Source organism: Colletotrichum tamarilloi (genome assembly GCF_030869305.1).
Source record: "Colletotrichum tamarilloi strain Tom-12 chromosome Unknown Scaffold_1.1, whole genome shotgun sequence".
NCBI classification, from domain to species: Eukaryota; Fungi; Ascomycota; class Sordariomycetes; order Glomerellales; family Glomerellaceae; genus Colletotrichum; species Colletotrichum tamarilloi.
Window position 1 is genome coordinate 368125 of NW_026849384.1, and position 24245 is coordinate 392369.

At 55.1% G+C, this 24245-nt stretch overlaps 11 protein-coding genes across 11 annotated transcripts; 4 read left to right on the forward strand and 7 right to left on the reverse strand.

The window, feature by feature from the left end:
• Nucleotides 1-249: 249 nt before the first annotated feature.
• On the reverse strand, nt 250-1560 carry CTAM01_00122 (uncharacterized protein; the record flags this gene model as incomplete). Its single annotated transcript, XM_060516176.1, has 1 exon — nt 250-1560. The coding sequence occupies one exon, from the start codon at nt 1558-1560 to the stop codon at nt 250-252; it is 1311 nt and encodes a 436-aa protein (XP_060388802.1).
• A 1534-nt stretch (nt 1561-3094) lies between these two features.
• On the forward strand, nt 3095-4536 carry CTAM01_00123 (proline-rich; the record flags this gene model as incomplete). Its single annotated transcript, XM_060516177.1, has 2 exons — nt 3095-3220; nt 3289-4536. 2 exons carry the CDS (start codon nt 3095-3097, stop codon nt 4534-4536), a joined length of 1374 nt encoding a protein of 457 aa, XP_060388803.1.
• Nucleotides 4537-6829: 2293 nt separating this feature from the next.
• CTAM01_00124 (uncharacterized protein) lies at nt 6830-8182 on the reverse strand (the record flags this gene model as incomplete). Its single annotated transcript, XM_060516178.1, has 2 exons — nt 6830-8010; nt 8077-8182. 2 exons carry the CDS (start codon nt 8180-8182, stop codon nt 6830-6832), a joined length of 1287 nt encoding a protein of 428 aa, XP_060388804.1.
• An 801-nt stretch (nt 8183-8983) lies between these two features.
• Nucleotides 8984-9346, forward strand: CTAM01_00125 (uncharacterized protein; the record flags this gene model as incomplete). The annotated part of the gene is made up of 1 exon (XM_060516179.1): nt 8984-9346. One exon carries the CDS (start codon nt 8984-8986, stop codon nt 9344-9346), a length of 363 nt encoding a protein of 120 aa, XP_060388805.1.
• A 1150-nt stretch (nt 9347-10496) lies between these two features.
• Nucleotides 10497-12017, reverse strand: CTAM01_00126 (RNA recognition domain-containing protein; the record flags this gene model as incomplete). The annotated part of the gene is made up of 3 exons (XM_060516180.1): nt 10497-10830; nt 10884-11488; nt 11544-12017. 3 exons carry the CDS (start codon nt 12015-12017, stop codon nt 10497-10499), a joined length of 1413 nt encoding a protein of 470 aa, XP_060388806.1.
• Nucleotides 12018-12588: 571 nt separating this feature from the next.
• CTAM01_00127 (NADH-ubiquinone oxidoreductase 12 kDa subunit) lies at nt 12589-12996 on the forward strand (the record flags this gene model as incomplete). The annotated part of the gene is made up of 2 exons (XM_060516181.1): nt 12589-12814; nt 12917-12996. The coding sequence occupies 2 exons, from the start codon at nt 12589-12591 to the stop codon at nt 12994-12996; spliced, it is 306 nt and encodes a 101-aa protein (XP_060388807.1).
• A 566-nt stretch (nt 12997-13562) lies between these two features.
• Nucleotides 13563-14307, forward strand: CTAM01_00128 (uncharacterized protein; the record flags this gene model as incomplete). The annotated part of the gene is made up of 2 exons (XM_060516182.1): nt 13563-13965; nt 14051-14307. 2 exons carry the CDS (start codon nt 13563-13565, stop codon nt 14305-14307), a joined length of 660 nt encoding a protein of 219 aa, XP_060388808.1.
• A 342-nt stretch (nt 14308-14649) lies between these two features.
• On the reverse strand, nt 14650-16134 carry CTAM01_00129 (uncharacterized protein; the record flags this gene model as incomplete). The annotated part of the gene is made up of 1 exon (XM_060516183.1): nt 14650-16134. The coding sequence occupies one exon, from the start codon at nt 16132-16134 to the stop codon at nt 14650-14652; it is 1485 nt and encodes a 494-aa protein (XP_060388809.1).
• An 837-nt stretch (nt 16135-16971) lies between these two features.
• CTAM01_00130 (uncharacterized protein) lies at nt 16972-18019 on the reverse strand (the record flags this gene model as incomplete). The annotated part of the gene is made up of 3 exons (XM_060516184.1): nt 16972-17438; nt 17489-17879; nt 17942-18019. The coding sequence occupies 3 exons, from the start codon at nt 18017-18019 to the stop codon at nt 16972-16974; spliced, it is 936 nt and encodes a 311-aa protein (XP_060388810.1).
• Nucleotides 18020-18512: 493 nt separating this feature from the next.
• Nucleotides 18513-19622, reverse strand: CTAM01_00131 (uncharacterized protein; the record flags this gene model as incomplete). Its single annotated transcript, XM_060516185.1, has 1 exon — nt 18513-19622. One exon carries the CDS (start codon nt 19620-19622, stop codon nt 18513-18515), a length of 1110 nt encoding a protein of 369 aa, XP_060388811.1.
• An 832-nt stretch (nt 19623-20454) lies between these two features.
• On the reverse strand, nt 20455-22174 carry CTAM01_00132 (eburicol 14-alpha-demethylase; the record flags this gene model as incomplete). Its single annotated transcript, XM_060516186.1, has 3 exons — nt 20455-21591; nt 21657-21854; nt 21929-22174. 3 exons carry the CDS (start codon nt 22172-22174, stop codon nt 20455-20457), a joined length of 1581 nt encoding a protein of 526 aa, XP_060388812.1.
• Between the last annotated feature and the right edge of the window lie 2071 nt (nt 22175-24245).

Below are 24245 nucleotides of genomic sequence, written 5' to 3' on the forward strand. Positions count from 1 at the left end.
TCGGCCGCCGCATTATTCTCCGGACTAGGGGGGGCTTAGCAACGACGTCCAGACTTTGCAACTCTGTTGCACAGATATTCCATGGTTCCCTAAGCTCCAACGACGAGCTTCCCTTGTCCAACAATCCATTTCTTTCCCCCCATTACCCCGTCCCATGCCCGCTCCGACGCCGTCAGTGGGAGGCCACCCCGCGTGCCCGCAGTGTCCGCACGTCTCATCAACGAACCCTCAACTCGAACATGTGGTTCCTCAACTCATTCCCTCCATCAGCTCAACTCTGTCAAGCATCATTCCCTTCAGACCAAGATACTCCTTTAGCGAGTCCCACTCAATACCGCCCTCCTCACCGTGTCGCCATTTCTCTCTGTAACCCCAGGCGCATGCGATGTCATCCATGCCCGCCCTCTCTTCTTCACGCAGCCAGCGCTGGTGCAACGGAATACCGGGCGCCCAAGTGACTCGTCGCATATGATCATTGACAGTGGTTTTGGCAACCATCCCAATCGTCGCTGTGAACCCCAGATAAGCCAGGATGGCGGCGAAGGCGAATTTTGTGGCTGTCACGGGCTCCATTGTGTTCTGGAATGCCGAGAGATTGGAGGCAAGAGTGTAGACTCCAAAGGGGGCCGCTGCCACGGCCGAGACGGGCAGAAGCGCCTTCCGCAGAAGCTTTTGGCGGTAGAATGCTTGTGTTGCGTAGCAGGCCTCAACGATGCCAATCGCAGCGTCCAAATTCTTGGCGTCGATGGCGGCCCCCAGAGCTGTTTCGGCCACACTTGCTTCGATTGCCTTGTCTGCCCTATTTGGGTTCTGCTGAACATAGGAGATTGCACCCTCGACCGCCTTTGGTTTGGGCTTTGACGCATACAATTCGAAAACATGGGGAAGTGTCTCGGGCCTGCCAAGCCTAGCTTGGATGTTTACGTATAAGTCCAAGACCTGGGGACCAATGGAAACGGTGGGGTGGGCGATAATTTCGTATGCTGACTCGGAGATTGTGTCGACTGTATCCTTGACAGAAACTGACGGGATCGACGCGCTACCAGATTTAGCTGCAGTCAAGTTCGAGTCCAAGGATAACAGATTGGAAGCGGTCGATGCTGTGAGTGTCGAGGCCGGACGATTCTCCGACCTGGATAGATAGGGTTGAATCGCATTTGCGGCGCCTTGGCACGTTTTCAAGACTGCAGTGACGAGCTGTGTGGTGGGAATTCCGTCTGTAGAGAGGAAGTGCTTTCTGCTCTGCTGAACCACGGCCGCCAGCTTGCTCAGATCAGGGAGTTCCTTGGACGACGGATTGGCCGTTGCAGGCCTCTCGTGACCATTCTTTTGCAAAGCCGAAGCAGGTACCGTGCTCGCCAGGCGACTTTTCTCAAAACCCCGTCTCAATGTGGTATTCTCGTAGAGCTGGGCAGATCGAAGAGGGACGATCGAAGGCACGTTTGGCTTGGCGGTATGTTGGAGTCGAGTCTGTTGACCGGCGCGTGATAGGCCCACGCATGATTGACAAACGAAGCGAGGCTGGCGAGCCGCTGGCCGGATGAAGGCGGTCCGCATCATCTTCGTAGCGGGGAGGATAGTGCGCGAGGTCGGGTCGAGGAGGAGGAGGATGACGAGCGTACGCGTCTTCGGTGAGTGAGGATTGGACGATCTGAAGCACACAACGAGCGAGCGGGCGTGAAGTCGTAGACTGGCCTCTCTGGGCTGCAGCAGTAGAGCGAACAGCGAAGCAATCGGGATAGATAGTCCGTTTCGTAGCGAGGCAAGCCAAGAGAATCAAGCAAAAGGGGGCCGTCGGGCGGGTGAGGCAGAAACCGTGGGGGACAAGCAGCCGGGAGAGGCCGTCTTGGGGCTTGGTACTGGTTGAGGAGAGAAGGCCGACAAAGAATCCCGGGTGATGTGAGGCACTGGTACCGTGGGACGGTGGGATGAAGCAAAATTGGAGGACGGGAAAGGACTCTCGGAGCTCTGGACGCGACGGAGGTTCCGGGGAAAGCTGGGAGCTCATGCAAAATTTCCACCTTGAGCCCCATACCCCCCAATAGCACGTCGTCTAATTACCCGCACCTGCCCCCCTAGCCTTACAGGCGATCATTCACGCGGCAGGGAGGCTCTCGCAGCTCGGGACAGCGCGCCGCGCCAATGAGATTAGCAGTTGCCCCTCCTAGGCGGGGTCGCTTTGGGGCAAGTACAGGAGAGTACAGCGCCCAGCCAATACTTGGAGGTGCACTGAAGAAACGTGGCCGGCAGCAGCCACAGCCGTCCACTGGCGTTGCATGCCGAGTATTCTGAGAGCCTACGCGCACCTCTTTGGCGCGAACTGTTACACTGCCACTTTACTCGCACCGTCTGCTGCGTGTTTCTCAACACCATTTCTTCCAAGACGTTAAAGCTGTAGATCTTTAATGTAGCTCTGCATTAGATACAGTTAACATCTTTGGCAATGAGTTGGGCTCTTGGGCCTATTCCGGTTTGTTCCGCAAGTTGTCTTGGCTTGCGAGAGTGCTCATACCCTGGATCACTATTCTTCCCATACGCCACATCGCATGCTTACGTACTGCCCAGCCACAGGTACGTGGAGAGACATTTGAGGCTGATGGGCCAGAAGATACTTAGGCTGCTATAGCATCTGCCCGCTAGTTGGAAGTACCTCAGATCAGGCAGGCGCCTCAGCCCACTTTGACCGTAACGGTTGCACTGCCAGCGCCTAACAGCGCAGCGCCTTTGAGCGAACGACCAAGATACTGCCCGAAGATGACGAAACACCACGCGGCTGAAAAGCGACCCCAGAGTACCATCATCCCATCGACCCTTGAGGACACGCTGATCGAACCCCTCGAGAGCCTCAACCTCCTCCTGCTATTGAAACAGCACCCTGTCGCTCCATTCTACTGTATCTGAACGACATCTCTCGCTCATTCTCGCCATTGAACCCAACCTAGCAAGCTTGGCTTGCATGAGCCTCCGTCCAATTCCGGCCGACGACCTAACCACCATCAACCACCTCTCCATCGACGAGAGTTAACCACAACAACCATCATTTACTCGATATTGAAAGCGCAAACACATAAAAGACATAGCAACAAACTGCATCATGCCCCCTCCACCTCCGCCGCCGCCGCCGATGCCTGCGATGGGCGGCCCTCCTCCGCCTCCCCCGCCGCCAGGAGGTCCTCCTGGAGCTGGCAATCTACCTTCGAGACCACCACCAGGAGGCAGAGTACGTCTTTGGAGCTCACAAGTGGACTTGAACGCTTTGTCACAGCATCATACTGATACGGGTCACAGGGCGCTCTACTCTCCGACATCACGAAAGGCAGGGCTCTCAAGAAAGCCGTTACGAACGATAGATCTGCGCCGGTAGTTGGGGGTTCGTCTGGTGGCGTTTCCTCCGGAGGACCGCCTCTAGGAGGTGCGCCTCCGGTCCCAGGCTTTGGTGGTGCCCCTAAACCTCCCGGTGGCCTCGCTCCTCCGGTGCCCGGAAATCGAGCTAGAAGCAATAGCGACCAGAGCGGGCGAGAAAGCGCGCCTGCACCGCCCACACAGGCAGCACCACAATTAGGGGGACTCTTTGCGGGAGGCATGCCGAAGCTGCGGAAGACTCGTGGCGCCGTTGATACCGGTGCTTCTATGGACTCGTCATATCTGTCGGATCCCGAGAGCAATGTGCGGTCGTCCTCTGCGCCGAAGCCACCCACATTCGGAGCACCAAAACCTCCTGGCGGTGCGGCGCCGGCCCCGCCGGGAAGGCCGCCTTTACCTCCTCCCAACGCCGCACCGGCCCTACCACCATCCATTGCCAACTTGCGCAAGACGCCCAGCGATCTACCTCGGCCAGGCTCTTCAGCATCGATGAAAGGACCTCCGCCTCCTATAGGCAAGAAGCCGCCGCCACTGCCAGCATCCCGGAAGCCCTCGACTACGCCCAGCCACCCGCCTCCATTACCTGGATCGCCAGCTCCAGGAGCACCCCCTCCACCACCTCCATCGTCTGCTCCAGCACTTCCGTCCGCACCCCCCTCGGCGCCGCCACCACCCCCTGCTGCTGCTGCTCCCAGAGCTCCAGCGCCATCGCCTCCGTCGAGGTCCCCAGCACCTCCACCTCCTCCACCGGCCTCAAACGGACCTTCGCCGCTGGCAATGCAAGCCGCTTTACGAGCAGCCGGCCAGGCATCTCCAAGTGCTGCTCCACCGCCTCCCCCATCGGCGGCCCCCTCGCCCCCCGCCTCTGCACCTCCTCCACCAGCAGCACCCCCTACGAGGGCCCGTGCTGGTTCTGGTCTACGATCTTCTATGCTAGATCCAAGCGCCTTCACGCTTGCTCCCAATGGTGCAAAGAGTCCAAGTCCTACTCGAACGAACACGATGAGCAGTCTCAATGTCGGCGGTGGTGGTCAACGATACATCGTACAAGATCCTCGATGGAAGTTCCAGGATGATGCCATGTTGCCAAAGCCAAGGGACTTTGTAGGCGGTCCCCGACGATACAGAGCCGGGAGAGGTAGCAGTGTTCCTCTTGATCTCAGCGCCCTATAAGGGGGTCGGACTAGATACGGATTATTCCGTAGCCTGATCAGCGTCAAGTTCTATCAAAGTTTGGGTCTAGAGTGGCGACCAGCCTCGGGCAATCTACATGAATCAAACAATCTGCACTGCTATGATTCTTGGTGGAAACGCACCCCTTGTTGCTGCATGGAAGTCATCCGGCTGAGATTTCTCGCAGAAGACGGAGAGGGTTCAATTTCGACGCCTTTTGCCGGTGGGCTATTGTTAGTCGCCAAATTGAGGATATTCTGGAGGATTCGGACTCCGCAAAATCTTATACAACTGATCAAGCATTCGCAACACATCCTGAAGGCGTCGTCGTATCGGCACTTCTTGGCCCCGTTACCTTGGCGAAACGATCGACTGAGACGAATCTAGATCTCTCGGCCGTACTCGTCTTGGGAAATCTCTTGGTTTTCTTGGTATTCTTGGTACCAAGAACCATGGTTGCTTGTCGAATGCTTACACTCAACGTCCTCTTCTTCGGATGGAACGGGGGGTTTCTACAGATTCTCTTACAGGGTCGTCAGGGACTTTGAGGGGCAGACGGGCTTGGCATGCAAGCAAGCACTCGCAGCGATGTGGAGAGTGAAGAAGAGCAAAGGATCACGTCATTCAAGAGAGCCATCACGCTAGCGAGATGCTCGGTCTTTCTGTTAGACATTGGTAGAAATCAGATTACTTACAAGATCCGGCTAGATTCTAAACCTGATCGTTGCTGGTATATTGATCACCAACCGCTCCATCTTGAACATATGGGCAGAACAAGTACTGGAGTGGATCCGTCGTTGTGTATTAGTCACGTCCGTCCATCTTCGAGGCAGCCCTCATCTACCTCAATCCCTGAATGCCAGTCGCCTCCGTATAGGCCCGATGGGAAGAACATTCAACCCAGCACGATCACGATCACGATCCTACCTTTCACAAATTGATAATGATAACCCCTCATGTCGTCCAGTTGAACCTGGCATGCTTCACCAACGGGGCACGTGAATCGAAGCAACTCGGTTCAACTTTCCGACTCGGGTAGTAGTAGACCCCATCGCGTCTTCAACGCTTCAGACGAAGGAGTTCACCTAGTTACACAAAACGCAACACAGCCTCGTCGACGCAACTGGTATTCAGTAATCAGATCTTTCGTTCTGCCCTTGAACTTTTTTTGACAAACTCGTGACAAGATTCTAAAAAAGTTGAGACGAGAATCTCTCTCTCTCGCCCGGGCCCGCGTAAAATTGACCGGTTGAGCCAAGTCTCAGCATCTGTAACCGAAACTTGCTTCGGCGCGAACCTCCAAAAAAAGACTTGACGTTGAAGAGAGAAGAGAGAAGAGAAAGACTATCCGTAGAAACCCCAGAAGACACCCCTCCCAAAGGGGTCAAGTTACGAACAAGGCTCAGGCTTCAAAACGTCCCAAAACAGGCATCATACGAACTCCTCGGGGTCCGGGGGAAAACTCACTGCCCAGTCAAGACTACATCTTATCACATGCACAACATACGTAAAGCGGCGTCCCCGGGAGACGAAGGAATCTTCATGTGAACCGTGCCCCGTTGATTGATTAAAGCTACCTCCTGTAGGGCGTGTGTTTCGGAGAGGAGAGAGGAGAGAAAAAACACCCCGTTGCTATCCCGCAATCGAGGGTTTCAAATACGTCCGCCGGCCGATTGCTTGCAGAAAAACGAAGAAAAAATCACTTTAACCCATGGGTTTGATAGCCCCGCGTCGAGGTTACGATCGATAACCTCACACCTTTGAACAACTCCCCGCCCTGATGCTTCGAGCAAATCAAAAAAAGGAACTTGTACGCGATAACCCCCCCCCCCCCCCTGAACTGGACCTAGACAAGAGAAAAAAGCTTTCACGCCATGCCGGCCCAGATCCTTGGCTGGTCTCCTCCACTTCCACTCCTACACCCCAGATCATAGATCGTTGATCATTTCAGATGAAGATTCAAAAAAGATTGATAATGTCCCCGCACCACACAAGCCACTCCGGTTTGAACCCCCGTTTTCGTTTGCCAGGCATATTCCGCGTTTCCTTCCCCCGTTTGGGAAGAAGAGGTATCCATGAAAAGATGAGAAAAACTTGCAGTCGTCTATATTCGTCAATGTCCGCGCTCATACCCGTTCGTGACGAAAAGAGAAGAAAGCCGACAAGAGGTGTATGAAGAAATAGGTCCGGAAGCCCAAAAGATCCAGTACCCCGGATCCGCCTGTACGTAAATAGCATCCGACGCTTCATGATTCAGACGACATGTTCGACGATCGACGCAGATTCAAAAATCTCAGGCGACGACGCTTCGACCAACCCCCGCACCCCACCTCAGGCGACGAAGCCCGCCGCCGGACGATCGAATAACTTCCCGTCCGCACGAAGATGAGTCCGCAACTGCCGAGGCGTTGACACCTACTCCTGCTGATAGTGCTTCCTGACGTCCTACTTCACGGCCGATCACATATCCCGCACCAAATCCTACCACAGACACCAACACTACCACGCCAGCACTGACAACCCATGTCAACAACGTCGGGCTGATGAGGGCATCCTCGCTGGCCGCGACCTTCTTCTTCTTTGTCGCACGGGACGAGCGTGTCTGTGAGGAAGAGGTTCGCTTGTGCTTATCGACACCGTCGCTCTTGGGTGATGAGGGGGCAGAAGACGCCGCCGTCCGTGACGGACGGGCAGCGGGAGACTTGGCAGGAGAGGCGGTCTGAGGTTGGGTAGGTCTTTCAGCCATGAGCTCAGATTCGGGCATCAGCCGTAACTCAACAGGTTGAGAGCTAGGTCCGACTCCGGCATGCGCGGGTGGAGCGCCCTGTCGCTCGGTAGTATCCTTATACTTGGGCAGACCACGGGCGGCAGCGGCGCACGACAGCAGAGTCGTGAGGGAAGCACGGAGAGCCGCGTCATTATCGGCTTGATATGCGGGGGACATGAAGTTTGGCGGGCCCCGGCTGACTCTAGTTTGAGATCGTTGGGATAGTGCGGGCCTTACACCGCTGTGCGGATGCTGGTGGATCGCCGAGCTGGCCGAGTGTCTCCTATCCAAGCCCGAGGGCGGATGAGAGAATGCGTTTGGCTGAGGTCTGAAGACCGGATCATCGGAAACGCGACCCAGGGCGGTAGCAATCTCGTCGCTATCGTCAGAGTCCTCCGAATCCTCCTGCGCCGATGGTTGCTGTTGGAACGACGCTCGCACCGGAGGCCGAACGTTCTCGGTCGAGCTCGTCAGACATCGGTCCTCCTCGCTTTCACTCTCCTCGTACTCCTCCTGGCTACTTGTACCAGCATGGATAGCCGTCTGGTCGACATGAAAAGATCGTGGCACAGGTTGGTTTTGGTGATGTAAGCGACGTCGGCGGGCGGCCATGGACCCACCGACTCGGAGACCGGTGGTGACGATCTCGTCGCCGATGGAAGAAAGAGAAGATGAAGAAGGCTGCGACGAGACCTCTACCCACGAATCTAAAAAGAGGAATGTCAGCATTCTGTCAATCTGACCAGCCGAGTGGCTGTCTTCTAGTGACTGACCGTCATTCCGTCTGCGAGGGCCCGCGGCGGGCTGTGATCCGTTCGCCGACATTCTGTTGTTCTGGAAGTTGTGTCCTGCGCGGTCGTCGCGCTGCTGTCCATCCATTTTGAGGTTTATATTTTTTGACGCCGTTGAATTTCGAAAAAAAAAGTAGCCAGAGATATAGAGAAAGGTCGGTTCGTAATCGTCAGACGTCGTTGTCGTCGTGGTCGTTGAGGGAGGTGGTTGGACGTATGTGGGGGGGAGTACTTCCTCCGTCCCAAACCCCGCGTTTTGGAGATAAGATACGCTCGTGAGATCTCCGTAGCAAGGGGTCCGAGTTGTCTGTTCGCTCGACGTTGAAAGTGGTTTGAAAAACGCGCTGGTTCACGACGGAAAAGGAGTTGAAGTAAGAAGGGGGAAACAAAAAAGTAGGTAAGAAAGGAAGGGTTGCAGCAGACCGCTTCGACTATAGCCGGCTCACCAGGCACGCAGGGTCGGTGAGATGGTGTTGAGGCCCGGCTGGTGGATGGCTGGCTGGGCCTTTGTGCAGCACGTAGAGGTCGGGGAACCTGGAAGGAGGGGAGGGGCCTCTCTGTCTCTGTGTCCACCTTGAGCGTGCAATACGGCAGGTGGGATAACGGACGCTAGTAGATAATCTGGAATGTCACTGGATGTACATCTGCAGCAGTCATTCGCGTGGCAGATACCTGGTCCTCCGAGCCGGCGCTTGGAGGTTCCGGCCACCGTACCGTGTCAGGTGGCATGGCCTCCGCCTTATCAGATGGGCGTTGGCCGGCTGCAAACAGCGCGATAAGCACAGTACGACATTTCTCTGATCAAGGGAACGTCCTTGATATGGATGACGCTATCGTTACGGTCAGGGGGGAGGAGAGACAGCCATACACTGTTGCGTACTCCGTACGAATGGACGCATCCACGTCCACGTCCCGCCTCAGAACATCCCACTTTGGCACTTACACACCGTCCGGGCCGCTAAGTGCAGGCGCTGCAGGGGGTCAGGTGGGGTCGAGATTCACGGCGTTTTGCAGCGGGAAGCGCGAGCTGCGCCCACCACGAGTCCCTCGACCACTTAACACCGTGACACCGACACCGGCTCTCCAAGTTTCGGTCGCATATTGCGTGGTCTACCTCTGTACGGCAACATGGGAAATGCGGAGAGGATTGCCGTCCGGCGCTGCTAGTGGTCTGCCGACGCCGCGACATGCATTCCACGACAAGGACGATCCCAAGACACGCCGTGATTCTCGTCTTATTATCGTACCCTAAGTCATGCCAGATTCCACTGACGTGCTGTCGTAGGTAGCACTGGACTGCCGCCCTACTCCTTGTCCTTCCCTTCGCACCACCGTTTTCCCAACAGAATAGCCTCCGTTTGGCGCCTTGGAGAAAGGCCACCTAACTTAGTCAAACGGCTGAGCAGGTTTTACAACCATCTGCTGGCGAACGGGTGTTCTCCCGTGACGTTTGTTAGCTGAGAAGGGCAGGAGTGACCAAAGGACGGGTGTTCTAGTGGGATGGAACATTTTAGAGGAAGACACAGCTTTGCCCGTCATCACGGGGCTGAATACGCACCTCGTGCCGCCCAATGACGCAGAGTCGCACATTTTAAGCTGGCCACGAGGCTACCGTTGTATAGGACCGAAATCGGGCAGTTCGCCCCCCCTCCCCCCAAATGAGACATGGAACCACGTTCCCGTCTTAGAACACGGCCGCGATCTGAGATAAGGTCGCAGACGACATCAAACATCACGTGTTAGGTAAATATGCATAGATGAAAGAGGATAAATGTGTATTCATCGAGAAAGGTATCAAAACTTTTATTACAATTGGAGCCGTTCCTTAACGCCGAATCCACCTGGCAATATATGCCTTTTTTGAAATGACATTCACGGGGAGAAGTATACTTACTCCACATCCTGCATCGCATTGCATGGTATCGTTCCAAGTTCAAGAGTAACCGAAAGGGAAGAAAAACGCCTGACTAGCCACATCAACAGCCGAAGCCGTTGAAAGCAACCCCCAGAGCCCACAGAAGCCGTCGTCATCTAGAATCATCGAGTCCCCTCCGTCGAGGTCTGCTAAGCTGGCAGACATCGGGAAGGATCTTCCCCAGTTTCATGATAATAAGCCGTCTGCCCACTGTGAAGATGTTGCAGTGCAACGAATGCCCTCTTGGTCAACCCACAATAGCGTACAGATCCCGCACCGTCTTCTTCCATAGAAAGAGACTTGCCACAAGCCTACGGTCCAAATGAAAAGCCCTCAGGTCCATCTTGTCTCCCAAGAGACTGCTCTCAAAGCCCACAATCCCAAAAAAGGGAAGAAACTTGTGTCGAACCGACAGCCCACAGTAGCCCACAGGAATGCCCGCGAAGTGCCCTCTGATCAATCATCAATGTGCGGCATGCATCACCGTTTAGAAGGTGACCTTGGAGCCCTTGAAGTCGCCGAAACCGCCACGGTTGGTGGAGGAGAAACCACCACGGCCGCCACGGCCACCACGTCCACCGCGGTCACCACCGCCACGGCCTCCGAAGCCGCCGCGTCCACGGCCGCCACCACGGCCGCCACCGAATCCACCGCGGCCGCCACCCTCACGCTGGGGCTTCTGGCCGGCGTAGTCCAGGCGGACAGCGCGAGCACCGCGGCCCTCACCAAGGTAACCACCGTTCAGCTGAGTAAAGGCAGTCTTGGCGTCCTCGACAGAGCCGAAGGAGACGTATCCGAATCCCTTGAGGTTACCCGACTCACTACAAAGGCGTTAACATTGATCAAGTTGGTACAAGTTGTGGAATATACTCACGGGTCAGTGGGCAGACGGACGCTGGTGACCTCAGCAGCCTCAGTGAAGAAAGCGCGGACGGAATCCTGATCAATGTCGAAGGGAAGGTTGCCGACGAAGAGGGTGTCGCTCTCGGGAGAGACCTGGTCGCCGTGCTTCTGGGCGCGGTCGAAAGCGCGGGCGGCGGGGTTACCCTCGCCCTGGGGCTTCTGGCCGGAGAAGTCGATGTTCATGGCACGGCCAGAGAGCTCACGGCCCTGAGCGGCCTCGAGGGCAGCGGCAGCAGCCTCGGGGGTAGAGAAGTCGACGTAACCGAAACCACGGCTGCGGCCAGTGTTCTTGTCGGTGACAACGCGAGCGCCGGTGAGATCAGCGAACTCCTCGAAGGCGGCGTACAGGGAGTTATCATCGACAGCCCAAGCAAGGGAGCCGACGAAGAGGGTAGAGCTCTTGTCAGAGACGTCGGTGCGTGCCTTCTTGCCCGGGATGACGGGGTCATCAAGGGCCTTGCGCTTCTTGGAGGGCTCTTCAGCCTTGGCCTCAGTCTCGGATGCTTCCTTAGAGTCGGAGGTCTCCTCCTCATCAGAGTCAGAAGAGTCGGAATCGGAGTCGGAAGAGTCGGAGCTCTGTGAATGGATTGTTAGAAAGTGTTATGGTCCTCAAGACGATGGTTAAACTCACGGCCTCAGCCTTCTTCTCGGCCTTCTCCTCCTCAGACTCGGAGTCGGAGTCCGACTCGCTGTCAGAAGACTCGGCCTTCTTGGCGGCACCGTTGGTCTTGGGAGCAGCCTCAGCCTCAGACTCGGAGGAGTCAGAGTCAGAGTCGGAAGAGTCAGAAGACTCGGCCTTCTTGGCGGCAGCAGCCTTGGGGGCAGCCTTCTTGACGGGCTTCTCCTCCTCAGACTCGGAGGAAGAGTCGTCACTAGAAGCCTCAGCCTCAGACTCAGAAGAGTCGGAAGACTCGCTCTCGGAAGACTCTGACTCGGGCTCAACGACCTTCTTGGACTTCTTGGAAGCCTTCTTCTCGACCTCCTTGGCAATGGCCTTGGACTTGGCCTTGGGGCTCTCAGAGGCCTTGGTGACGCCAGCGCCCTTCACCTTGGTGAGAGGGTCGGTGGCCTTGGTGGCCTTGGTGGATGACTTGGTCTTGCCCATTGTGATGATTTTGAAAGGGTAAACGGAAGGGGTATCAAAAACAAGAGATTGATATTTGGAAATAGGCAAGAGAAAGACTTTTTCCAGAGAGGTTGCACAAGAGAAAAGTTGATAGAAGCTTGGGGGTGGGAGCTTGACTTTTAAGGCCAGGGTCTCGGTGGTTGGGGCGAAGGGTCTCGCGACAGAGATTTTTTTTTTGCGATTTGCCAACTTTTCAGCGGGGCTTCTCCCTCGACGCGCGGGCGGTGTGCGAGGGGCTGCAAGATAGCGGGTCCATCTAGGTACGTACCGAAAAGCCGCAGCCGAGTCGCTCTGGGGGAAAGCAGGAACGACGGCCGTGGTCCGTGAGCAACGGGGGCGCGACTGAGCCTGCGAATTAAGGCCGCCGGAATCTGGCTGACCTCTCTAGCTGCCAGGTTCCTCCACTCCCGACAGCCAACGGTCCCGAAGTCGACCATTGCGAATTCACGAAGCTTGACCACACTCCGTCCGCGACCTGCGACCTCCTGGCTCAATTCGAACTTCATTCCTTCCTCGAGAAGACGACTTTTGAATACACAACTCAGTCATAATGCCGACCCCCGAGTCCGCGATGTTCCTGGCACAAAAGCCCAAGGTGCCCCCAACTTTCGACGGCGTCGACTACGACGACACCAAGGCATTCAAGCAGGCACAGGACGCCATCATCCGTGAACAATGGGTCGGCGCTATGATGCTGCGCCTTGTTGGCGAGGAATTGGGCAAGTGCTACAAGAAGGAGGGCGTGAACCACCTGGAGAACTGCGGTCACCTCAGAGGTTAGTAGGCCTTTGCGAGAGACGGAGGGGAGAGCTCGATTTGCAGTCCACCAGCGGGTGTATCTTGGCCAGGTGAAGAAAAGACGCTGATCAGTGATACAGAAAAGTACCTGCAATTGTTGAAGGAGAAGAAGGTTAAGGGCACACTGTTCGAGCAGCAGAACTACATCAGCAAGCAATAGATATGCTGTACGATGGGACGGAGTAGAAGGGACTGTTGTGAAGCAGGAAGCGGCGCTCTCGAAGACGACCTCTCTCAGGATTTAGAAATGAGGAACGCAAAGACGAGGCTGTGACGGTATCACGTCAACGAGCCGGAGCGTGATGGGCGATATCCCTCACGATATGTACAAATGAATCAAACAGGGCTTTTGAGGTTATGCATCTATCCGTGTCCCAGCTTCTGGTCACCCAATGGCTCTCGATTCAGCCAGCTTTGAGAAAATTCCCGCTGGCTTCTATCAGATAATTCAAATTATTATCTTGTGTTCATCAATTGACTTCAATGACGGGTTGTAAGTGAGGGTGAAGGGCCGGTGAAGCGTAGTGCCCAGAGCCTCCCATGCCAAGTGCGCAACAGGCGCGTTCCGCCCGCCCCAGAATTTTTCCACCCCCGAGCTCCAAGCTCACGCATCCTGCAACACCACCAAAAGTTCAAGGTGATCCTCGTCGACGAACAACCCACAAAGATATCCAGCACCGGTGACGCAAATCGGCCGCGCTCGGCAACCCCCCAGATACAGAAGCCATGATTTGCAGAACGTGCATGCGCCGCGGCGCCTCGGCCTTACCCCGTCTCCAGGCCCCTCGCGCCTCGTCCCTCCTCATCAGACCCTTCTCCCTCTCCGCGCCCTCAAGAAACGCAGTAGAAGCGCCTGCTGCAGGAGCTGCTGCTCCTGCTACTCCTGCCGCCACCAACGCCAAGGACGCACCCCCGAAGCTCTCCTCGTCCACCGCCGACATCCCCGAGGCCGCGGCGCCCATCTCCTCCTGCCCGCCCGGTACCGTCCTCAACGGCCTCAACTACTTCAAGAACAAGACGGACCCCGTCGCTCTCCCCGATGAGGCGTACCCCGACTGGCTGTGGACGGTCCTCGAGTCCAAGAGCGAGGCTGTAGAGTCTACGGATGACCTCGCCGCCGAGATGTTTTGTACGTTTCCCTTTTCCCACCCAATTTGCCCTGGCTCAAGAAAAAAACCATGTTGAGTACAACATCTAACATACAAAACGCACAGCCAAGTCCAAGAAGCAGCGCAAGGCCGCCGCCAAGAAGCAAAAGGCTCTCGAGGCCAAGGTTCTTGCCTCAGGCGACCTCGAGGCCCTCGCACCAAAGGTCCCGCTGCCCCAACAGTCCATCAACTTGCCCGGAGAGAAGGGTGGCGACGTCGAGCACAACCTCGAGGCAGCGACCAAGAGAGACGAGCTGCGCAAGGCGATGCGCAAGGACCGCAAGGCCAAGATCAAGGAGTCCAACTACCTCAAGTCCATGTAAGCGGGGGGTCGTGGTGGCACCGCTGTGGTGGCTTGTTGCATCTTGTATGGTTGCTACGTATGTGGCAGGAAGGGGTCGGGATTGTGTATCATAGAGAGCTCTCAAGAAGGGGGCTCCTGTACAATATCTACGGTCGTCATGACCGGCTTGTTATATCATCACCGAAATATCAACTGGACGAGTAAGAAGAACGATGTTCTTAGAGCACTGCGGGCTCTGGTTTCCAATATTAAAAGCTTGTGGGCATGATAACTATACATGGCCGTAGATAAAATTGCTTTGAAGTGGATATTCTTGCCCTTCCGTTTGCAATCTTATGTGGGCGCTCAGGGCGCTTCTGCCTTAATCGTCGTCCTCCTCTTCTTCGTTGATAGACGTTTGCTTGAGCGCCAATTCTGCCCTCAGCTGCTTCAACCTGTCCTCCACACGCTTCCGCAGAATCTTGTTTTGTTGGAGAGCCTTCTCCTGCTCCTTTTTTGCAATCTCTGCCTTGAGATTCACGATATCTTCTCTGACGGCCTTGATTTCGTCCTGAGGCGGCTTGTCCTCGTCGTCATCATCGTCATCGTCGTCGTCGTCGTCATCTTCGTCCTCTTCACTAGCGACGGACTCATCCCCATCACGTGCGTTGGCTGCCGGTGTGCCGGCGTTCATAGTCATCGGCGTGGCCCCCTCAACTTGTGTTGCTGGTGTGCCAACCTCAGTCGTGGCCTGGTTCAACTCCTCTTCGAAAGCAGCCTCGAGCTCTGCCTCCAAATCGTGGTCATCGTCGTCAAATAGTTCGCCGTTGGCATAGCCCTCAGAGGGGAAGTAGCCGCTGTCATCGGCCTCGCCATCGGCGTCCTGTTCGTCGTCGGAGTACTCGTCGCCAGACTGCATCTTTCTGTCGTCGATGAACTCATATTTGGAGGACATAGCGGCCGCATCGGCCTGCAAGAGTTTCTTAACCTCGTTCTCCTTCAATTCGATCTCAGAGCGACTGATGATTTTTGCGAATCTTTGATTCGTTGCGTCGTGCATCGGTGGCGTCAGTCCGTGAGGCCACTTGAAGCCTGGCTGAATCATCGCAGGTAATGGTGCCTTCTTTGCCTCTTCGTCACTCTTTACAGGCTGGAAGACCAGCAGCATATGGCAGATGTCGGCTGACTTCATGAGCGTCTTCCGGTCCCAGGACTTCATTCCTTCCGTGATTGTCGGTAGCTCAACCATGACCGCTGCGTACGGTTGGTTTTTGACGACAACGACCGCGCGCCGGCTTTCGTCGTCGAAAAACTTCATCATTATATCCGCGCCACCATCTTTTCGAGTGAGGCCCACCTTGCCTTCTTCGACGCACTTCCTGACGTATTCGCAATGCTCTCCTGGCATCATGCGCAAAATGAACTGCTCCTCGATTGTAGGGTCCTTCTCTTGGTCGCTGGCTTCCGAGTCGTAGCCATCACCAGGGGGATGTACTGGTGGTTTGCCTTTCGACTTGACAACGATGTGACCCGATCTAGGTGTCGATACGTTCGGCGTCTTGAGAAGCTTGATCTTTTTCGAAGACGGTTGGTTTGCGCCGTCGTCATCTTCGTCTTGTTCCCTCTTCTTCGACTCGATGAGCTTGCTCGTGGGCTTCGATTGACGCCCAGCTTTTGTCTTGATCGGTGTTGGTGCTGCCGGCCCAGCCGGCGTTGGCGGTTGTGATGATTTGAGTTTAATCTTCATCCCAGAAGGTGTCGAAGCTGTAGGTGTCGCGCCGTTCTGTTCGCTGAATGATGTCTGTCGCGAATTCACGCTGAGCTTCAGCTTCGGCCGTGGCGGCGGCGGCGCACTGATGTCTGGCATCTTTCAAGGTCGCTCGTCGAAAGTATTACGGGTGTTCGCAGTAAGGTATTTCTGTTTGTCGCATCCAGGGGGTATAGTCAGAGTTAAGAGAAGGATTTCGTTTGTGTAGATCGGAAAGGCAGGCGCGCCTCGATCTTCGCGGGGAGGTTAAGTGGAGCGCATACGGGATCCCTTTCTGATTGAAGGCGCGGGAAACAATGTTCAAGAACTCGTTGAATCAAGTGCGCCGGAGTTGTCGCCTTGGAGAAACTCTTGGCAGATCCGTACGCAATAGAATTCTTGGGTAGAGATTCGAAGGTGCGTGCATCAAGACCAGAGGCGCAAAGTTAGAAGCGGAAGTTGAGATCCATGGGTAATAAGGTACCTTAGGTCCTAGCTGACCACGGTACTTACGCAGTAGAAAGGTACCCGCACCCTGGAAAGTAGCTAACTTTGAGCAAGACCAGCCTTGCAGGTCGCGTGTGGTGAGTGGAAGCTTTAGCGTGACAAACGCTGGCGGCATGGTGCACAGACCCGACTGTTCCTTCAGGCAATGGAACCAACCGCATTCACTTCAATCACCTTACTGGAGACGTTGCGGTCGAACGGATACTCAGATCCATCTTGGTACGGAGTCACAGACTACGTAAGGTAGTTGGTTGAAAGCAAGTCTTTTTCAGTATCTAACTAGGATAACTCTGGATATGAGCTCTGTTGCCACGCTACCTGTTAAGTTCCATCATCGCTATTTTCTCACCAAACATTGCGTCCTCTTCTACTTGCCTTCTATTAGCCGACAACCATTCTATCAATGTGCTTCACCCAAAGATCGAATGTTCTGCGCTTTGAGCCTGCGTCTCACTCCAAATCATCTCGTAGCTTTGGGTCATCAACAACCTGACTGATGGCTTCCCATTGGAGCTCATTCCCTATGGCAATGAATCGGGATCCTTTACGGGTCTTGAGTTTCCGAACTGAGCCAGAAAACTGCTTCAAGAGGTTATCCTGCACAGAATTGGAAATTCCTTCGTCTTCAATGCCCTGAATAAAATCGTTGATGAATTTCCTCAAATCGTTGCCCCTCCTGCGAGGCGCTCGGTAGTACTCATCCATTTTGCCTTGCTTGTATCTCTGGAAGATCTCGAATTGCGTTGGGAGGCGTTTAGGAGCATTGGACTTTGCCGGTTTGGACTTGGGGGCTCTAGACTTGGATTGTTCGGGGGCCAATTTAACGCGTCTCTTCGGTTGCTGTTGAGGCTTGGGCGGCGCTGAGATAGGCTCCTCACTGTCGACAGCTCGAGGCCTCTTTCTGGCAACAGCCCGAACTAACACATGTCAGCTTCGTACTCTGTGTTTTGGGATTTGGATTTCCTACAGTTATCTGGGTCATCCTGCGTCGCCTGCAAGGACTGCTCAGCGACGAGTTGTGCAACCTTGCGGTCCAAAGCCGCCCTCTCTTCATCGCCCTGGAAGAGCCTATTTGCAAAAGCTCTAAGCTCTTCCTCCTGCTCTCGGATCTTTCCCTCTGCTGCTGCATAGTGATTGTTCAGTTCGGCTCCCAGATCATCCAGTCGCTTGGGCATGGGCTGCAGCTCCTGCAGCCTCGTCTCGCTGTTTTTGTTCGTCTCGTCGCTCTTCTCCTGGCGACGAGAAATGTCATCAAGAGCACGACGCATGGTCATGAGCTCTTGATAGATGACAATGTGGCTCATGCCAAAGGCCATCTGGGTTGCGGGAATGGTATTAGTTGCAGCGGCACCATTGTTCTGCATGTACCGTGACGTATTAGAACCAACGGCATCACACAAAGAGCTCTACTGTTGCTTACAGACGGTCCGGCAGGGGCAGCTGCGTGTTCGAGGTTCGACGCTGTAGCTGACCGTTTCTTCGACGTTGCTGGCGGCATTGTGATGGTTGTGGCTTCTCCTGGTTTATGTAAGAGAATAGGAAGGCACCGAGAGGAATGACGTGATAGAAGAACACACACAGAAGTGGTTGACCAGGACAGAAGAGAGGAACGTCGAGCCGGTTGATGATATACAGAATGAGGGCTGAAGAACCGCCTGCGTCTTGTTTGGCGATGTGTGGAAAGGGGTTGAAAAGAAAGGAGGGCTTCGATTGCTCCCACAGAAGTCGGGGATGGCAGGTCAGGTGTCTGGTTCCAGGGTTTGCATGGCGTCGGAGGAAGTCAGGGCAGGTGCGAGAAGGTTCCTACCATTCCCAGATGTTCGTTGTGGGAAGGAGCCCAAGCCAGTCATTCATGCACCTGCTCTTCCTTGGGGGAGCTGAATCTAGAAGGGGCTCGAGGCATTCAGTGGCTTTTAACGATCATGTGTATTAGCTTAAACTCCTACTGCAACTTAGGTATCGCGTACTGGAAACTTGCAAAAGGCCTCCTCTCATGCGTGTACCTGGCCATTTGTCCCCGATCCTCCTCCATTCGTACTTCCTGCCGCTGGCTCTTTCCCATTCCTCGAAGACACGCCTTGCCTCGAAGTGCGACCACCCTGCATCGAAGACTCGGCATCCTCCAAAGTCATAGACAGCTTGCGGTTCGGGATCTCACTCCCTCCACCGTTCCCCTTGACGGCAGTCCACTTCCCTACGCTCGTTCCCTTCTCCCGCTCCTCAGCAATCCAGCCTAGAAACAGCGCAACGTCCTTAGCCACCACGCCAATGACGGCCTTTGCCTGAATCCACGCAGGCAGCACCCCCTTCGCGTCCGACGCTGTAGCCATAATCCATTCAATCGCCCCCGTCGGCAGCTTTCGAACCCTCTCGACGCTCACGTACGCGCCCACAACCACACCCTTCTCCTTGACGAGCTTCCCGTGCTCCGACGCAGCTAGGTCCGAGACGGGTATCGACACCACGACGAACTCGTCCACCGCACCCTTGGCCCTGGCCGAGATAATGAGCACGGGGAACACGCGGTTCTTGAGCGGCATCCCGAGCTTGTGCTTGATCTCCGACACCCCAACCTTGAAATTCTCCCACGACAACCCGCCCTCGTCAACGACGATACCGCTGCAATCCCACGCGAGCGCCTCCCGCGCCTCCATCACGTTGGGCGTAAACGCCTTCTCGGCCTCGACGTGGTCGTCCTTGAAACACTTGACAAACTCCTCCCACGCCGCCGTCCCCTTGCCCGGCCGATCTTTGTGGATGCTCCGCCGGCACGCCCACGTCTCGCTCGCGACCGAGCTGCTGTTGGGTAGCTGGTTCCTCGCCGCCTCCTTCTCCAGCTCCGCCGCGGGCACGATGCGCTCGTACAGCTCCACGGGCGCCGTCGACTCGGGAAACGTCTTTGTGCCCTTGGCCTTCCACTCATTGGGGCGCGCCGTGCCGTCCTTGGGCGCCACGGCGTCGATGAACGGAACGGCTTCTTGGAGCACGGCGATGAGAAACGGCGCCAAGTCCGCCGTCGTGGCGCTCGGCGCCGGGAGCTGCTCCGTCCGGAGGCCCCATAGGCGGACCAGGGGTCCCAGGTTTTCGTCCTCAGTGTTCATTCCGGCAAGGTCCGGGGGTTTGTTGTACGCCTAAGCTTCTGACTTTATGAGACTGTAGATCCTGGTTGTCATACGAGTAATGCGTGCTTCCGTCGCAAAGAGCTCAAGGTCCCCCTAATCCTGTCGCAATCGCAAATTCCCGACGGGGTTCTTATATGAGACGGGTAGATCGGAACGTAGTCTGTGGGTTAAGTAGATGTTGGCTACGCGACGTCAGTGAGCAAAACTCAAAACCCCACGTTTGGTACGCGGCTGTTCGTCTGGCGATTGCGCGAGGTGATTTGACAGTGACGATGTCAAAGAATAAAGCTCAAGCTCAAGCTCAAGCTCCAGCTTTGGGATGAGTGTGAGGGGAGGAGAGGGATGCGAGGGGGAAGGGCGGAAGGGGATAGCTATACCTAGCTGTCTGAGACGTCCTTGCCAGGTTCGCCGCACTGACCTTGAAACAAAACCAGGCCGATCAGCCGGACCACTCAGCGACGCACTCGATTGTCGTTATCACCACTCAGTCATGTCAGGACCCCGCAAGCTACCAATGCTGGTCTACCATGCTCCAAGTGCATAATTATTCTCCGAAATCTTCTTCACTGAAAAAAAGATCCATGGCCTGCACTGGTTGGTTGATGGCCGGTTGGATGGATAGTCGTGATGTCATAACGGTCTTTTGTATTAATATTATTCGGTGGTGACCGTCTAGTCTGCCACCTTCTGGCGCCGTAGCGCTGTCATGTCTAAGTCTCTTTTATCCCTCTTTACCATGTGATATATAGTCATAATGGCTTGCAATGTACAGTCCTCAACCCAGGATCCCTCCTTTAAAAATACTCATCATCTAGGGGTTGCGCTTCTCCCAGTAGATGTTGGCGGGCTCCAATGGCCGTGAGAAAAGGGAGGCGTAGTCGGTGCCGTTGATCTTATTGCTGCCATCGGCGTTGCGGAACTTGAATTCTCTGACAATCATGGCGGTAATGGTCTGCAGCTGCAGGTTGGCAAAGTGCTCACCGATGCAGCGGTGACGACCAGCACCGAAGGGGAGGTAAGGCGATCCGGCACCCTTGCTGACCAAGCCGTAACCGTAATCGATCTTCTCATCATCGGCATCTTCGGGGCGTCCGAGTCTGGGGGCGATAGGAGAGTCGGCGTCCCAGCGGTGGGGGTTCCATTCCTCGGGCTCGGGGAAGTAGACGGGGTCGGAGCCGGAGACACCAGGAGCAGCGAGGAGGGTGTGACTGGTAGGAATGACGTACTTGGTACCGGGAACGGGCATGGGAGATGTGACGGCGCGCATGATGGAGTGGATGGGGGCGTGCAGGCGAAGAGTCTCCTTGATGATGGCCTGGTTAAGGGGCAGCTTGGCGAGGTCTTCGTAGGTCAGGGGAGGAAGGTCGGCGCCGAGAACACGGACCTGCTCCTCGTAGAGCTCCTCCATAATCTGAGGGTACTGGGCGAGACGAAGCATGATCCAAGAGCTGGTGGAGGAGGAAGAGTGCTGGCCGGCCATGAGGAGGGCAATCATCATGTTGGCGATCTCGTGGTCGGGGACCTTGGTGCCGTTCTTGTAGGTAGAGTTCATCAGATGGGTCATGATATCGAGTCCGTCGGTGCGGCCTTGCTCGCGGCGCTGCTTGATTTCATCCATGTAGATCTGAGCAACGGTGCGCTGGGCGTGATCACGCTTCTTGTTCCAGGGGAGAGGGGCCCAGTGCAGCACAAAGTTGATAGAGGTGAAGCCCATGTCGAGGTCGTGGTAGAGAGAGGCGAGGGACTCGTCAAACTTGTTGCGGATCTCGGCGCCCTGAAGAGCGTGGGAGGCGGTGAAAATGGTGATCTCGGCCAGCTTGGGGGGCAGATTGACGACGCCAGACTTGCCCTTGAAGTCAGGGCTGCGCTTGAAATAGTTGGTAACCTCGTCGGCAATGATGGGGGTGTAGGAGCGGAAGGCCTCAGTGGTGAGGGCAATCTTCATGAACTGGAGGGGCGCGTAGCCAGTCAGCATACAACTTTGCGCAAACAGAGTTTGAACTGTCCGCATACCTTCTTCTGCTCCATGAGCTTGGCGTTGGGGCAGTCGTAGACAACATCGCGTCCAAAAACGGGAGTGGTCAAAACAGTGTAGATATCCTCAGCATTCACATCCTTGAGCTTGCCGTTGAGGATGAAATCATTGCCCTGAGTTCCGAGAGCGACCGTGGTCTTCTTGCCGAGGAGAACGAAAGTGAAAACATCGCCAAACTATGGGAGCAGCGTGCGTTAGTAAGAGACCACACGAGGTAGGTGAGAGTTAGTTTCGGTGGTGGTGCGCATACCTTTTCGCGGTTGGCCTTGAAGAAAGCTGGGGGGTCCATGCCATAGATGACGGTGCTGCCGATGAAGGGGAACCAGTGGAAGACCATGGGAGGCTCATTCTTGTTCTTGAAGAGGATCTGGTTTGCGACGTTGAGGATGACAGAGACGACCACGACAGCAGCGAAGACGATTGCGACTTGCGACGCAGTTCCCAAAGTCTGGAACTGCTGGGACACCGGTCCCGCGACTTCTTGGAGGAGACCCATACTGGGCAGATGAGGGTCTGAGGACAGAGGATGCGTCAATCGAAATGATCTGGCGCGGTTGTCGAGGTTGCCTGTGTTTTCGAGAGCAGTGACCGCACGCACAAGTCGAATATCAGTGGCACGAAGAAAGTGGAAGGCATCGAGAAGGGGGGTCCAGCAGTGGTTTTAAATTATCCATTAATGAGATTAGATACCTGCCGCGTTTTGTTGGGTTCCACATTTTCTTTGCGTAACCAAGGAGCACCACTACCTTACGTCTGTGTGCGCCTACCTTACCTCACCTTACCTGGCCAGCCAGCAGCTAGGCCAATGTACCTAAGTATCCGTTGCATAGCGGCCATGGCTAAGGTAGGCGGTCAAGCATTTCGCATGTCAAAAATTGTCGTGGAGCCAAGAAGCTGTGACATCTGGCCACCCGAATCGATTTTGAGGCGTCTGTCACAGGGTTCTAAGCGCATTATGGCAGAGAAAGCCGCGCCGCAACCTCTTCTTCCTTTTGTTTTCTGCCATTTGTTTCCCATGTTCGCTTCCATGAGATGCTAGGTGCCCCCCCCCCAGTGGCCCCCTTTCCACTCGGAAGCACCTGTGCGTCCCTGTTGGTCCATGTTGGACGTTGCGCCAGAAAATCGGGAACAGGGGAGGGACCAATCGGTGGCACCAGCAGCTCATCCAATGACGGGCCGTTCGTATTCGTATCTGGAGACCCTCCCTGGCTATTCGAGCAATGGGAGATGGGAATGATTCGATGTGTGCTCCAATTCCCCAGACTCTGGAAACCACCTTTGAACGCGATCAAGCCATTTCAAAATTGCCTCGCTGGTGTCGTCAGTTTTGTCATTGCATGCTGCTGTTATTGACTTCTTACCTCTTTACCATCTTCAGGGGTTCTGGGCTGGATCCTCTTCTTTGCTTCTCATTTGTTTCCAACCCACCTCAGCCCAGCCCATCCGTGCCATCCATCCCACTTTGCTTGACGAAAATCTGCGAATCCTTCCGAGGCAGGTACCAGAGAAGCAGAGAAAAACGGTCTGGCCACTCACATGTGCTCAATTGACAACCCTGGCAACCCGAATAAGAACTCGAGCGGCTCATGCCGTCCACCTCTCCAATGTCCACTATCATTGCCTGCGCCTCCTAACGCGTACTTGTTTCTCATACAGTCTTCAGCTACACAAGGGAAATGACAAGCAGCATATGTCTGGAAGCTCAAGGTCTTATCTGCGAGGAAGCTCATGTAATCTCAAACGTAAGTATGGACGTAGATGAGGGGCTGCTATTTACCCCTCCATGAGTCCATTCCTCCTCTCATTCTGAATTCACTGAGCTAGGAGTCTAGTCTCTTGAGCCACGGGCAGTACAGGCGTATTGGCATCATCTGACTAATGCATCACAACGGTCTGAGCAAGACATCCTTGCACAACAGGTTTCGACGACTAAGTGAAAGCCACATCCGTTCGAAATCACTGTAGAACCTCACTATACTCATTGTTGCATCCTTACAGATGGGAATTTCATTATCGTTGCCACATGTCTGCAAGCGGTGCCACTTTGCCAATCGTCCTATGAAGCATAGATCTTCCTAGATAGCAATAGCCAGACGAACATACGATCTCTGCGATCGAGCTCTGCTTGACACTTGTTGCGGGGTCATGGGCAACCAGCAAGTGGCAGTCTACCTGCTGCGAGGGACGAGGAGGGTGCCGTTAACAACGATCACTTTCAACTGATCATGATAGATAAGTAGAAAGAAGCATTGCCGAAGTATCCTTGAACTCTTGCCAGCTGATGACTTGCTGAGTGGTGACGCATTGTGCAAGTCGTCGCGCCAAATTGATCGAGTATGTTCATGTTGCTCGCAACAACTCCGGCGCCGACTCTTATGAATGGGCTCACCTTTGACTGTTGGCATAATCAAAGATCAAAGATGCTAGACTCGTCTTATTAATCTTGTCAAGTTGAAGACTCATCGCAGCGACGGACTCTACAACCGGGTCAATGTTTCAAACGCAAGTAACGGAAGGGAAATTTGGACGCATGTGCCGGCGGCATTCATTCGATGGTGTTTCTTCAG